The sequence below is a fragment of the Leptosomus discolor genome, chromosome 6 (genome assembly GCF_034619465.1).
Source record: "Leptosomus discolor isolate bLepDis1 chromosome 6, bLepDis1.hap2, whole genome shotgun sequence".
Lineage (NCBI taxonomy): Eukaryota > Metazoa > Chordata > Aves > Leptosomiformes > Leptosomidae > Leptosomus > Leptosomus discolor.
The window spans coordinates 52521490-52537890 of NC_141396.1; the positions used below are offsets into that span (position 1 = coordinate 52521490).

General features: G+C 37.3%; 1 protein-coding gene across 2 annotated transcripts in view; it reads right to left on the reverse strand.

Moving 5' to 3' along the window:
- Positions 1–16401, reverse strand: part of CUL2 (cullin 2) — a 53180-nt gene that overhangs the window by 19914 nt on the left and 16865 nt on the right. For both annotated transcript variants that reach the window (XM_086467436.1, XM_086467437.1), the window contains exons 5-11: positions 14221–14326; positions 9521–9603; positions 6666–6752; positions 3175–3271; positions 2976–3086; positions 1551–1713; positions 284–408 (exon numbers count right to left, since the gene is read on the reverse strand). In XM_086467436.1, coding sequence (XP_086323562.1) covers positions 284–408; positions 1551–1713; positions 2976–3086; positions 3175–3271; positions 6666–6752; positions 9521–9603; positions 14221–14326 — 772 coding nt within the window. The remainder of the gene's footprint in view (positions 1–283; positions 409–1550; positions 1714–2975; positions 3087–3174; positions 3272–6665; positions 6753–9520; positions 9604–14220; positions 14327–16401) is intronic.

The following is a 16401-nucleotide window of genomic DNA, read 5'->3' on the forward strand; positions in this document are numbered from 1 at the left end:
GGAACAAAAGGACCTACTTGCCGTGACAGCATTAAACAAACAACAATGAGAAATATCTAGCTGCAGTTGTTCCTGGTTAGATCACAACAATCAACTCTCAGGACAGATATGTGTTGCACAGCTAGAAGTGCTGCTGCATAGAAATCACAATTTTTCCGTAATGTTCCAAACTAATTTCAGAGAGACAAAATTTAAAAAACCAGACTAGACTAAAAAGAAAAGGGTAAACATTGCATGAGGACTGTTAATCAAATAAGTAATTTCAGCTGCTAAGGAAACTCACATTTTCCTGAGAAAGATTGCTGGTTGCTCTAAGGCCCTCATCATGGATATGGTTTTGTAGTTCCTGAATCATATGAGGTAAACCACTTGACACAGCACGAAGTAGAGTATACATATTTGCCATGTCTGTAACAGAGATACATTTTTATAGAAAATCAACACTTAATATAGTATCATAATTTCACACAGAACTTTTCAAAGACTGAAACAAGACCAGCTGTTTTGAAAAAAAATTTTAACATACACTGGATCACTGACAAAACAAAAAAAGGAAAGAGTAGGGCTAATATCAGTATTTACTGAGTACTGCCATTGTAACTACCTCACTCTTCCAATACTGCTTATTTAGAAGAAACTCCAAGAGGAGAGGTGGGCTTGTATGGAAAACTATTGTGTCAGTTTATTTCAATCCTTGCCCTCCCTAAATCTCCCTTAGCAGCAGCTGACTAAAATCTGTTTAGATATCTTCCTGACTTTTTGTTTTCCCCCAGTGGTGGCTTAAATTTTTTCTCAGGTTAGAAAAGCTGTAAGTAACTGCTATTTTATGATTTTATTTTTTTTTTTGCAAAAAAAGGATCCAAGCTCTAATCAAATTTGCAAAACACTCTGGAAACTGAACTCTATTATTTGATACAATTTAAGTTTGACTGTGAAAAGTAATTTGTTTCACTTAATAGATACCATCTTCCATGCAAGAATGAGCTTTCTTTCAAGGGTAAGAGGCATGAGGTCATCAGGAAGCATAATTTTTTTAGTCAGGCAAGGAATATAACTATAAGAGCACCTGCTTCTGTAAAAAGCATTTGGGAAGAGAGGTCACAAAAGATTCAGGACAATAGAAGTGACTATGAAAAGAAGCCAAAATATTTTATAATCCTGACCTGTCACAGGATGGTGAAGGGAACTGTAAAGACAGGGCCATTGGTTTACAAATGAAAACACAAGCATAAAATACAATCAGTTCTACAGGACACAGGACTTCAGTGTGGTTTTAAGCCGACTAAGACAAGCAAAGAGAAGAGCTGGCCAAAAGAAGGGTTGTTAACAGTAAGAAGAAGGTTTTGACTATGTATTTGGAAGAATGAAAATTAATTACAAGGTAAAAGAAAAATGTCATTCAGAGTTTAACTGGGCTTTCTAGATAAGTAACATAAATCAGCTGAAATGCTTCAGTGCATAGAAGGTCACTGAATAAAGACAGCAAATTGCAAAGCTAAATGAATAAAACAAAAACCACTTCCCCGCTTTTTGTGACTATTGAGACTTACCACTTCTTTTCTCTTGTCTGATAATATTGTGACACTCCGCATGTAGAAACTGCAAGTGATCAGCTACCATTCTCTGTTGGCATTCATGAATCACTTTGCCATATGAGCTGGGATGCAAGTATTTCCGACACCGCATTTCTTCATCTTTTAATCTACCTAAAACCTACAGACAAGTTTTTAAACTGAGATCTGATGAAATACAAACAACCAATAAGAACCATGAATATACAACAGTGCATGTATGCAGAATGAGACACATGAGTAAGTAACAAAAAAGAACTTGTCTGGGATGCTGAAAAATTAAATTTCCTCTTTGAATCAGGCTGTTGTTGAATTAATACAATCATCTACTCCGAGTAGTGACTAGGCTCAGTCACTACTAGATGTCTGATGGCACTCAGTAGTTCTCTTCTCAAAATTTCTTCTTCCCTTCAACTTTGTGACCAGTCTTTCCCAATTTCTCCTACTATACTACTTATTCCTTTTGAGAAAGTTTTACCTCAATACCTAATTATATGACCATACAAATCACTCTACTGTTCCAAACTCATCTGCCTGTATGTAAACATCTGCTCAAAAGGTATAAGAGTATATCTGAGCTATTAACAAAAACTCTACCATTTCAATGAAGGAAATAGTCATTATCATAAAACAAGTCATATGCATACTGACATAAAAGTACTTATATCCAGTGAATATGAGGGGAACTTAGTGAAAGTTGTGCAGCTGCAGACTGCTAATGATAGACAAAACTAATCTGCATTTCTTTTGGTTTAATTGAAGTCTTAGCCTATCCCTGAATTTCATTTCAGGTGTGCAACCATTACCTTATGGTTAAAAGCAATCTCACAGCCTTCTCTTCAACTCTTCTGTCTTGTTAGCGTGGACAGTACAGCTCTGACTCCTAGTCTTGTATTAATCTTTGCTTTCTCAAGCAAGGTATAAAAATTGTAAGTAATTTAACCACAACCTGACTTCATACAGAGCATTCACAAAGCAAAAGAAAATCCACCTCAGAGTATGTACTCTTTAACGATGCTCTGTAACAACTCTACCATATAGCCTTCTCTAACCATTATATTGCTAAAATGCTCATTTTATGCTACTACAAAAGAAGGAAAATAAGGAAGTGAAGAAGCAATACTGACCAAGCTGATGTGTTCTGGATTGTGGTTTGGTTTTGTTTTTTTTTTTTTTTCCTACTTTTCATGTGATTGATTTTATCATTTATCATGACAAAGCTGACAGTCCATCCATAGGCAAGGTTTGTAGTTTATAATAACCATGCCACCAAAAAGCATAGTCTAAACTGCATGAAACTATGCAACAAAGAACAACTATGGGAACTGTACACGAAAACGTGTATTACAGTAAATTGACAATATTAGATTTTAGTTATTGCATGTGTACAGAAGAATCTCTTACCTTCTCCATGTATTGTGAGCAATTTGATTCTTGCAATAAATTTGAAGCTTCTTGTTTGTAATACTCCCCTGTTTCATTCAGAAAAGGACACTCAAAAATTTCCTGATAAAACTAAAAGGGAGAATTTTATTTTACAGGACAAATAATATACATACTAGATTAACATTCAAAATTACAAACATAGATCAGAACCATCTACCTTTAGGGGGAATTTTTTCTTATACTGTTCAACATGAACAAAGGAGTTAATAACCCCATGGATTACTTTCTGGTTTGGGTCTTCTCCACAGCGATCACTGAAACAGACAAAGCAAACATTCATGAGAATGTAGGTATCTAGTGTAACTCATATCTGATAGCTGAATGAAACATTACTGGATGCAAACATTTTCCAGTAAGTGCCTCTGCTTAGATTGGTAAAATTGAAGATGATTAATCTTAAAATAAAAATGCACTCTTCTTTCTCTTCTACATATTTAAATTGTTCAGATAACAATTCATAAGTTATTCAAAAGCATTTGCAGGGCATGAAATTTCCAAGTGTTTGCTCAGGATGTAAGTATTCCAAATCACATACTCTAAGCAACTACTTTAAAAGTTACAACAAGCTCCAGCTTGTACCTGTAGCCTTTATCAAACAGACTACCTTCACACTCCTGCCCCTGCCAAAACCCATCATTTTTGTCAATATCACACCAAGAGGCATGCTATATTCTTTTCTGAGTATCTACTATTCAACATGTAGATGTCAAGTAGAACAACCAACACACTTGGCGCATTGTCACAATTTTTAATCATACATCGGAAAAGGAAAACTTTGTTTTCCAGTCAAGTTCTTAGCTTCAAATGGGTGAGATCAAGTAAAGAAAATATTGTCTTGAGTCCCATTCAGTTGAAAACAAAGGTAACTAAAACAAGTCTTTGACATGCCAAAAACTTCAAAACTGTTCAGACCTTTGCAAAGATTGGAAATAACAGACCCACACTCACAGCAGCAGAGACTTTCTTAAAATGTCAACTGTTCTAAAAAAGACACCTTTCACATACACTTCACAAAGAAGCAATAAATACTGCTTAACTCCTAAGGTGTTAAATAGGACTAAAATATGATTTATAAAAGTATATTTACACTTAAGCATCAGCAGTAGTAATTTCAAAGGTTTTTCTTTTTTAAACACATGTACACATGCACGTATATAGAATAAGAACTTTTTCTTTACCCAGACTACACTGAAAAGACAAGTTCTTTGTTAGAAACTTACATTGGTGTAGGAGAGTAATTTACATCAGTGATTTAAAAAAAAATTTAAAAAGTAAAGCCAGCAAGAATACTTCAAACCCAAACATTACCATATAGCCATCTAGGCTGGGGTAGAATGGGGAAGAATTAATTTTTCTAATTTCATTCATTTTGGTTTAGAATTGATAAAAACTCCAGAGGATGCTCATGAGCTAGGGAGGTTTACCAGGCCAGCCACACTGGCAGTCATCATATTACATACACCAGACCATATTCATATGTTCACAACACTGTCAATTATATATATTGCTTTTAAATACTACTGTGTCCTAAGACCTGAAAACTTAAGGTCATGATGGGTGGAAAGAACTAGCTCTCTAACAGATTACAAGCAACCACTGTATGGTTTATGCAGCTTGGTCACCCATTACAAATGCGCTGACCTAATGGGTATCTGCTCCAGCAGGGATGGTCTGGGTCGGTTTGTTTTGTTTTTCCCTGGGAGACAGGAAGGTTTCCCTTGGTTCTGGTAACTGAACCAAAGAATACATCTGAGTTCGGGTACATGTAATCACACCTTGTGTTCTTGCCAATGTCCCTCTGCTGGGTCTGGTTATATGACGGCAGAGGCAGCAGCACATCACAAAAGGGAAGTGTAACACCAGACCAGGGCCTGGACCCAGCTTCACCTGGAGTGGCCCAGAACCACGGTGAACTGCAGGATGCATGCAGCCTACGAACATAGCACCTTGTCATGGAGTGCAGGAAGCTACATAACTAAAAGCCTATTACAAAGCAGGGCTCTGCCAAGAGACAGTCCAGTCCACCTCTAGCACGCAGGGTTCTGGACCTGGAAAGATACTGGTGACACAAACACAAGAAGCACTACTGTAATAAGAGATGAAGACCCAGCTCCCCTCTGCTCAGTTCACAGGCCACTTCACAGACCTTAGCCCACACAGATGCAGGAGGAGAGGGGGCAGCAAAGGTCGGGCCCAAGGGATTCAAAGGTCAATGTATCATTGGGAAAAAGCTGTAAAACTACAGGAGGTAGATGCTCTACAGAAGAGCTGCGAGGGAGGAGACAGGCTTTCAAAGCAGAGGTCAGACAGCATGAAGACTATAGACGAAAAGGAACACAACATGGCACCAGCCTTGTCTGCCTTTTGGGTAGCTGGCAGTACATAGAAAGAATTTAAATCCACTTCTGAATACAGAGACAGTGAGGATGAGGTTGCCAATCAAATGACAAGTTCGGAACAACTGCCAGGATCATGTAAGTATTTCTTATTTTTTTTAACAGGTGCCCACGCTCCCCAATTTTTTCCCCCCACACTTGCAGAATTTTTAGTAGTTTAACATAGGTTTCTTCAGTGGGTATTATACATTTACAGCAAAGTTGTCACAAATTTTATTGACAGAACTGTTACGAACTTCATCATGAACCTATCTGAAAAGCTACACTACTTCCAAGATAAATAGCATATGTCACAAAACTATCACTCTTCCCACTTTGGCAGCATCTTCAGGTTTTTGTTTACACCAATGGCACTCTGCTCACAAGAATTTGTAATGCAAATGGCTAGTTTCAACAAAATTTGACAGAAGTTTCAAGAATTATTTTCATGAAAGTTGTAACAACAGTAATAAGAGTGTCTGCCAAACTGAAATGAGAAAAATCAGTGACCCCACCAAGGTGGAAGTCTACTCAGTATACATTTTCCCCTTCATGGCAGTAGTCAGCAAGCAATATGGATGCATACAGCTACTGAGCAGCTGCTGCACAGTTTGAGTCAGGGATGTCACAGGACATCCTGGGAGGGTAGAAAGGAATGATGTTGTTTGGCGGGGAATCTGGACAAAAAAGATAAAGCACTAGAAACACAAGTTTGACTAATTCTGCTAAGTTTCTTTTTTCAAAAGAAATGGGGAAACTTACAAAACACAAGCTCAAGAACATTGTGCTGTTTTATATTAACTCCACCTTCTTCCTATCTTAAGGCTAAAGCTAACAACAGAAGTTTAACACGTATCATACGTACCATACAGTGTACAACTATACCCCATAGAACATATTTAAAGTTTAAGGTACAACAATAAATACTGTATTCATTAAAAGAAAATTCCATCATTCAAAAGAAGTGCTCTGCTGTGTCAAACCAATGGCCTATTGAGACCAATTACCTACAGAATTCACTGTGACCTAAAGAGCCTGTCTTGAAGATTTTTAAAAGAGTTATTAACTTCCAAGAGGTTTCCTTTCAAACAAATGGTATAAATAATGTATCAGCTTAGATAGGAATAGGTTCAGTTAGTTAGAAAGTGTTAGTTATCTTTAGTAGAGAAGCCTCTCCTGGTTAGTCTGTACTCATCACACTGTCATTTGAGATAGCACCTGAATGATTTCCAAATTATTTCTGTTTAAGAATTTCATAGATGAATTTTCTCACAATTCAAGATCTTGCCGGCTTCCTGTTGTGTTGAAACAAAAATGCGTAAGTTGATATTCAGCTTGCCTTGTAGGAGGAGTGCTTGGGCTAGAGGGAGGGGGAAGAAAGTGTGTTATATTCAGAACTCCGTTTTAAGAGAAGCGCAGTCAGACAAGACAGGCTTAAGTGATTTAAGAATTCTCTGCTCTTGAAGGGGGCTAATCCTGCTCCCTTTTGCTCAGTCATAGGCCTCTGTATCCCTCTTGCACTGCTTTGGCACTCATCTAATTCTTTGCTGAACTGGCTCATCATGCCAATCTGCAGAAATATCAGCCAAGATGGTTTTCTGTCATATTAGCTGTTTTGGTTCACTAAGGGACTAGATGAGCACCAAATTCAGCACAAGAAAGATAGCAGAGCACACCCTGCTCCTTTTCAGCACCAGCAAACTCTTAGATCAGTTTAGCCATCTTGTTCAGCTGAACCACAAGTCACTACTTGTATTTATTTTTCATGTGCCAAAAATATTTGTTAATTTTAATGTACAGTGTATTGCACAAGTTCATAGCTTCTAAAAAGTAGGTGTGCTCAAGATTTTAGTCAGAAGCCTTTTTAAAATTCCAGTGAAATACATTGATAAAATGAAACCTGAAAGCAAAATTTGTCTGCTCCCCCTACCTTTTCCAGTAGAGCAATAAACATACTTTTATACACAACCGGTTGACTAAAATGTTTGTTATCATTGTATCCTCGTATTGTTGTACACTGTGCAAAACCTTCTGGTTATAAGAAGTTCAACTGTCCCGTCTACTTAGATTTTAATTTTTTTGTAGAACATTAATAGATTGAACCATGCACACACTTAAGTACTACAGTTAAGAAGGCATCTAATCAACAGGTTTCTAACTATACACACGTATTAGTAATTTTATTAAATTTTTTAGGTAATAAACTTCCCATGCATATTCTTGCACCTCTGATAGATGTAACTTACTGATATCCATTTCTTCAAAGACATTGCTTAATCCCCGAATTGCTGAACTCAGTGCCAAAAGACATTTAACAGCCATTTGCAGCAAAGTCTTTAAAACTGCCTGTTACAAACTGTATTGACCACCAGAATCATAGCAAAGAACAGCACTCAGCCTATAGTTACCTGCAAAGGCCATCCTCTGAATACCCATAGCAAGCCCTACACTTCACAATACCAGGAAGAACAGCTATAATAAGTTCTCTCTTATATAGTTCATTACGATAGGCAGATCACAAAGTAGCTAGAACAAACTTAATAGAAATTGTTAGACGTGGGTTTTGAGCAACAGAGTTGAAATAACTTCTTTGAGATCACACAGAAGAATCCTTAATAACAGAGTGGAAAAAAAAAAATACAGACCCAACCATTAGAGACACTGACTCAAGTTTTATTTAAAACTTTCCAAATGGTTTAATAACAAATAACATCAACTTGTCACAATCTCAAGATCTAATGCCCCACAGAGCCAGTGACAGTCTTGGTCTAAACACCCTTATGAGGTCTGCAGTCAGCCTCAAGGCCAATACATACCACTACTTTTAAGAGGCATCAGATGTCTCTTGAAAAAGGTTTTAACACAAATTTCCGCTCCCACCCGCCAGTGAAATATACAGACTGGACTAAAATGAGTTTTCAATGTTACTGGGCTTAATGTAATGAAGTAGAATTTTCTTCACCATGAATTACAGGCATCTTCATTTAGTAAAAATAAATTATGGTAGCAAACATAGATAAAGCAGTATTAGAATAGGTTACCAAGGAAACATGGTTCAACAACTGAAAGCAAATAAATACTTGCTGGCTTCAGAAATACCATCTGAAAGGGACATCATGTCAGTCATCAAAAAAATTCAGGAAAGAAAAATAAAACTGTAATACTAAAATTAGATTTTTAATGCCTTATAAATATAGCTTTTTGACTGACCAAGTGCATTTCCAAGGCACCTCAATCAGCCAAATTACCTCACACTTTCATTTTACCTACACTAGGCTTGGTCACTTGAGTCAGGCACCGAATCACTTAAAAAAACCCCAACTAACCAAAACCCAATCATTAGGCAACTCCAGAGCTACCCTATACAGCAGTAAAAGTGTAGAAACTGATGGAACTCACAACTACACACAAGGTCTGCAGTACATTTCAAAATTTCTGTTTATTCATAAATAAACTAGGAGCTACATAGTATAAAACATTTTAAATCAAAACTTAAGCCCCAAGTACTGTAACAACCAGGGTCTTCATTTAAAAGTAGCAAAGACATTCAGAAATAAAATAATTCCCTCGATGTACAACCCCCCAATTATTTCCATTTCATTCAAATAAAGCACCAAGAATATTACGTAAAGTCACTCATCTGAACAACAGAAACCCAGAAACTTAAGTCTTCCCAGAAGACAAGCAAGAATTGTTTTGGGTCCCATGCAAACCAACACAGCTTTTCTGGCTTTGGCAAATCCTTGCGTAACTCCTGGTCCCTGTGTTTACTGACCGCAGAGAAGCCATGTGCAGTCAGCATCAGGTGGAGAAAAAAGCCAAAGGCATCCTATTGGACCTGGAGAATTATCCTAACTACTCCCCAATCCTATTGATAAGAAGGGCTGCAGAAAAGATAACTACCCTTGGTTTACAGTGAATTAACTGTTTTCAGAATCTTTTTCTACGCATGCAAAGCACAAATATGTAGCTACAATGAGAAAAGCTGGTAGAACATCATCATCAGGTAAGAAGCTACCTTCAAAAAAAACCACATAAAAGAATTTGGTCAAAGTCCCCAGACTTTTCAAAGTAAAAATGTGCAACACCCCCACACCATGTAAGAGCAAAAAATAATCAAGGACTCACTTTTTTATTTCTCGGAGGAGCATCCGAATAAGGATGGCCTGCAGTGGCTCAATCATTAATTTTCTCCACATATCAAGAGCTAGCTGTCAGGATACAACACAAGTTTACATCAATAAAAAAATACCAAACCCCTCCCCCAAACAATACTAAAGATGACACAATTCCCCATTCAGGATTTTAAAAATGAAATTGTTAGATACCATCTTCTTTCTCCTTTTTAAATTATTTTGTTTGCCACCCCCTCCCCCCTTGGTCAATATATTAATATATTATGTTAGCATTTTTCATCTAGAGCATCTGACTGCATTTGGATGAATACCACACAGATCTGCACATTAGCAGTGTCAGACACAGAACTTCTAGTTAGGTACTGTCGGAATGCATGCTTCCCAGCTTGCATTCTTCCTACACATCTAAGAAGACTGATTTATTCCTTGGCTCTACTCTATCAAGGATTCTCAAATGCACATACGGACTCTAAGTACGCTGGTTACAAGGACAGGTTTTGAGTGTTACAAAAAAAAAAATCTGCACAGTAATAGGTAAGTAACATGCCTTTCTACCTGAAGTGTTTGAATGTGTACACCAGCATTTCTAAAAACAATAGCGAAATAAGCCTCAGCTGACAAAAGGAATGTCTCTTGGCCTTTGTCAGAGACCAGAGTCAAAGATATAGAACCTTATATCCAACATACAGAGAACATCTCCAAACTCAGATGTATACAGCTTAAGCAAAGTCACCAACAAGTTAATATTTTACTTAAATGGAATTCAAATCACCTTCATATTAGAGATAGGTCACCCTATTCATAATATATCATTAGATGGATCGGTCAAATGGACTCAAATATCTCAAAATCTTGTGGGTGAAGTAATTGCTCCCCATAAAAACACAACTGTAATTGTTCAAAGGAGTTTTTACATGTAAGTCAAAATCAGATTTAAAGCCCAAAGGGAATAATGTGATGCCCTCCTGTGTGGGGAATACCCACACATTTGAGATCTCTAAAAACACCTACCCATGAGTAGTAGGCTGGGAAAAAATAAAATTGCCAAAATCAGTAAGGACAGAGAGAATATTACTGCTAAGAAAGCTTTGACACAACTAATCGGTCCTTAGCTGTAAAAATCAAAATATTGATCAGATATGTCTTAACTGAAAGCAGGCATCTAGTTATTGACTAGGTATCCGATCTGATCTGCCTTGTAAAATAAACCTTCCCTTTTGAAGAGCAGACAAGTAAAGCTTGCTCTGTCTGCCACTGCGACAGCTATCCACTGTCCATGCTGTAGTGCAGGGTCTGGGAGGTAAAGCTGACCCAACTGCATCATAAGAGGTTCAAAGAAGAGGCTTGCTTATAGATCGAAAGACATAACATTTTGAAACCAAAGTTGCCTTAGGAGTGCTTTCCACTATCTTGTCTTGTGGGCAGTGGTAGTAGAACAGTTAGAAGAAAACAGTTTCCCTAAGACATCAGGAACTTATCCAGAAGAGAATGATGAAAAAAGCTAGTTCTGGAGAAAAAGGACAGGACTGACATATTTTGTGACTCTGATATGAAGGGGATGACCTCAGGTAACTATTCTACAACATGGTCTCTGAAATGCAGTCTCTAGCATGGTCACTCTCACATACGATCTACCAAACTGAAGCAGCTTCAAGTCGCCTGTTGGAATTTTCTTGTCAAGTAAACTACAGACAGGTTAATCCAGCCACTTGATGTATTAGTTCAAGAGATTTTTTTCTCCTTGAAAAGAGGGACTGATCTTACTTCTTCACCTAGACTATATAGAACATGGCAGTTTCCTCTATTTTCCAGAATCTGTTGACCCATGACTGGGGGCGGGGGGAACCACAAGGCACATCCTAACTATAGTCTAGCTCAGGACTCACACAGAGTCACTGAAAACTCAGAAGTCTGAAATCGGTGATTGGAGCTCAACTCAGAAGAGTGGTATCCTTCACCATGCATTCATACCACATGGACAGAAAAAAATAATCTCTTGCAAGCACTGGCAGACTACTCATAAACTGATCTCATCCTGTGTTTTTCCTCTTACAATCATTACTGAATGTCTGTAACGCTTATCTGGATGACAAACAGTTTGAAGCCATGCCCATACACATCACATACGCACCTCTGGTCTCTTGTACGTACCTACTGTTACACATCCCAGAAGAATCAAGCAAGCACATACTCGTTTAAGATTACTGAAAAGCTCCCAAAGTTTTATTAGCGCACAGGAGTCACACTGAGACAGAAACTTCAGTACGTAAGAATACAGTTCTGCTTCTACAAATACTGGGCATTATTTCTGTAATTTCATGCTGAGATGAAAGAACTATATATAAAATAAGTATGTTTGCTCTTGGATAGATAAAGGACAGATCATCTTAGTCATCTAAAAATGGATAAATGATAATTCCTTCCATTTTAAAGCAATGAGCAACTGAAATAAAGACTTTTGTTAAAGCCCCTAGTGCAATCCAAAGAATAAGATAGAATCCTAAACAGGATTCATAATGAAAAAGAAAATGCTTTCAAAACAAAGATGTGACAAACTTGGAGAGTGCCTTTTAAATCCAGAAACATGAACTACTTTATTTCTAGGGCAACAAATTAACCAAAAATAGTGTTGCAATTTAATGCATTAAACTACGTGAGGGCAGGACTCGAGTCTCTATTCCTTTACAGAGCAAAGGAGTAACTGTCACAAACCTAATCCTACACCTGCAATGAACAGAGATTAACTTTACTGCCTCAAGATCCAAAATTTACCTCCTATTACTACAGATTACAAAAACAGTATTTGGTAAAGAGAAATGGAAGGAGTCTTGGGGAGTGAGATAATGAAAAACTCACTAGTAGAATTCCAGACATCATCACCCAAACATCTTCATCAAAAAACAAAGGTTACCAGCTACAGTTTAAGAAGCTTGACCTCCCCATAACGTGCCCGAATGATGAGCTAGAGATGCATCATCCTAGGCACAACTGCTGGGAAGCTTGGAAAAAAAGTGTGCTTCCATCCCACTTATGATTCCACAAACAGGAGGAAAACAGAATACTAAAAAAAAAAAAAAAGGCAGGGCAGAAAGCTATGGACAAAAGTTGCCACTACCACCCTTCAGGTGATACCTCAGAATTAAGTAGCACATTGAAATGGCGGGAGAATTCATTAATACATCAGCATCCCCCAGCCCCAAGAACAAGAACAGACCTATTCCCAGCCCCCAAAGCAGCTGAACAGTCATTCACACAGAGTTAAGGACTACCTCCAGCAATCATGGGAACAGACTCGCCTAAATCTCAGCCTGAGGAAATAAGGAATACACTTATGCCATCTTGAGGAACCACAAACAGTGCAGCAGTATGCACTCCCAAGCTCTGATAAGCCTTTACAGATGCTACTCATTAGCAAGCCCTGGAGACAGCACAGGTAGACAAGAAAAGAATTTCCTTTCCTGAATTGCCTTGACTTAAAGTATATCATATTTCTGGGTCAGAAGCACAGAAGATGCTTCTTTGCACATCACATCTTAATTAAAGGCAGCAGAGATCTCCTGTGTAAAACAATGAAATCCAAGAGCTAGAACAGTAACTGCTGATAGGTCAAGTTCTGACATTAAGGAAATAAAAAGCCTTTTCTCTAGCTTTCCAAACCAAAAGAGAAGTGTTCACTTCCCTTTTAGATAAGATGGCAAGTGTAGAAATGAAAGGGAAAAAACCCAATACAACCCTACAGATAATGACAGAATAAAATGAATTCTCCAGCTAGCAGTGTGTATACATACAGACACAAAGCAAACAGATACACAGACAAGCATTCAGAAGAAAAGTTTCTACTCAACTGTATTCAGGATTGTGGTTTTATTCCAATTCAGACTGAAAAGGTGTTTTCAAAATCTTCTTAAACACTTTGTTTTGAAAAATTTGAAAGAATTTTTTTACTGTAAAATTGTCTTTCTTATATTTCATGGTAACAGTAACCACGAAGTGACAGAATGATGTGCACCACTTCTGCATAGCTGAAGTGCACAGAGTGGTATCTCGGAACACAGTTGTCCTGATGACAATTTTTTACATTTTACAGGTATTTAAAAATTATTTTCAGCCTCTCCAGCTTAGTGTGTCAACACCCTGCCCAAAATTTTTTTTTTTAATAAAAGTTAAGCCCTCCCTACATGATACTTTTGTGCATAGAATGTCTACTTTTTCTTTCAAAATCTCTATCCAAGTTACTACAATAGAAGTACAAAACAGCTTGCATTAGAAAATAAGATATACAGAAGACTAACCTCAAAAACAGTACACTTTGTGACACCAAAAAACCAGAAGCCTAGAAGTATTTCAAGGGCTTCCAAAAACAAAAGTGCTGCTTCTTAAAAACATTTTCTAGATAGTAGTATCACTTAATAAACCAAAGCTGTTTTGCAAAGCGGTATCTATTATCACATTTTAAACTGAAGTTCTCCAATAGTTTTCATATTTCTTCTTTTTTTTCCCCTAGGTCATATATTTTTCTACATGAAAAATGTAATCTCATTTTACAAAGGGTTGAGTGCTTACATCATCTACCATATTTAACTACTCAGATTCTGTGACACAAAAAAGTCAAAATTTAAAAGAAGGACAAAGCTGAACTTATAGCGCTTCTGAACACAGTTTATATCCACTCCCACTTTCAGAGATACCTACCTCTCCTATTTCCATCAATGGCTCATTCATATCCACCCCTCCGTAACCATACTGAAGATCAGCTTCAGTCAATTTGTTCTTCTTAATAAACTGTGTGTTGAGGTACCTATAGAAATAAAATATTCTAATCAAAACAAGCAAAGTTAAGCTATTCTTTAAAATAAATTTGGAATTCTGGAAGGTCTTCCATATCACAAAAGATAACCTCTTTTAACCAATGCCACTACGGTCTGTATGAAATTCTTAAAATATGAATGACTTCATCTTAAAAGACCTTACATCACATTAAAACAGTACAGTGTTAGTAACTGAGGTATCAAACAGTTGCCTGATATCACTGTCAGAATTTGCTTGGTGTGTAATATGCTTGGGTATATAATATACTGCCATATTAGTCATACATGTATATGCAAAACAACTGCTAAATTCTGAGCAGCTGACTAGTATTAGAGTGATATTAGGGGGGTTCTTTTAATGATATCTGAGTATCAGATATTTTTAAGTGAAACATATTTTCTTCTACTTGTGCTGCTTATTATTTTCCATTTCTCTCAAGACTAAAACACAAAAATACTGTCAGTTTTTACATGGCAAATTTTTGACAGTTATGATTCCTTACTCAGGTCATGATAACTAGCAAACAGCTGTATTTCAGATTTTAAAGGTAAGAAAAATTTGCAGAAATTTTAATTAACAATTATGAAAAAGAAATGTTATAAATGCTTTTTTAATTCTAGTATTTAGTATTTACTATTGTATGCATAGTTTTTATTAGGAACAGAAAATAGTTTCTATGCAAGCCTTGATAAAAGGTCCCTCTTCTCAATATTCTTTTAAAAGAAATACAATAACTTTTTAAAACTGAACTATTCTTCCCAGTTAACTGGGAAAAAATCTAGTGTCTTTCATAACTACACTTATATTTGTTATGCTAGTGCTTAAATGAGGTAACTAAGGTTGTTTTTTTGGGGTGTTTTTTGTTGTTGTTGTTTTTTGTTTTTTTAATTCCAATCCAAGTAGCATTTTTGAGACACCCAGTTTCAGCCCCTGAAGAGAGCCAGATTACTGAAGCACTTTTTGAGACTCAAGCTTCAGAGGCTGCATCAGACCAGTGATGTCTGAACACTTTGGGCAGGAAAGCAAACAACAAACAAAGAAGAAAAGGACAAACACACTGTAGAAACCTGTGAACTTGAACAAATTTAGGACACCAGAGTCCACAGAAGGAAGATTTGTGACAGTGCAGCGGTGACAGACTGGAGTACAGTGGCCTAACCTACTTTCAGACTTGAGTGTCTTACAGAGTACTGTAAACTGCTCTGCTACCATCAATAACCAGCATAAATTGTAAATGCAGGTCTGTGTGGGAGGCTACAGGCCCATCATTTTGTACAAAACTTACATGGACACCCAGGACAGCTGGAACACAAGCCTTAAGCAGGCATGCTCCCTGACAGTATTTCCCACCCTCGCCCCATGTGAACAAAGGCAGCAGCTGCCATTCTGCTTCTTCCTGTTAAGCTTGCTAAAAAGGAGAGCCCTATACTCTCCTCATTCACACCCTCTCTCTTCCATCAGTACATGCCTTCTCAACAAATCCAAATGGGGCAACTGATCCACCTTAAAACTAATGTGGCCACAAATAAACAAGTTTATCCTAGATCAGGTACCCCTGCAAAGGCCTACTTGATTCTAGCAAAAAGGAGTGGCAAAAAAGTTAGGTAGAACCACTTGTGGCAAGAGCTTCACCACACTCTGCCTCAAAACCAAAACCAAATTTGCCCACGCTTCCTCTTCCCTTCCCCTACTTTCAACATCAACTTCCAGAACCAAGTGCAAGCACAAGCAAATAACTGCAAAGGATGTGCAAACAGTATAATCTCAAATCAACTTCTCCACTGAAGTCACAAACCATTTTTCACCTTGAATAACTACTTCAAATACTTCATCTGTATCTCTTAGTTTTAGAAGACAATCCATAAGGTTCATCTGTAACTTACTGTGGAGCAAGGATTGGGCATGAATCGATAATACCAGAAAATACCCACAGGCTCTTGCTACTATTGAGATAAAACTTTCAGGTGAAAAATTTAAATACCTGATCACACAGCTCAGGCCCAATTACTGGAAAGTGCACCTGTGCAGGCTTATTGTTTACTGCCTGATGAGGAAAATGGCAAA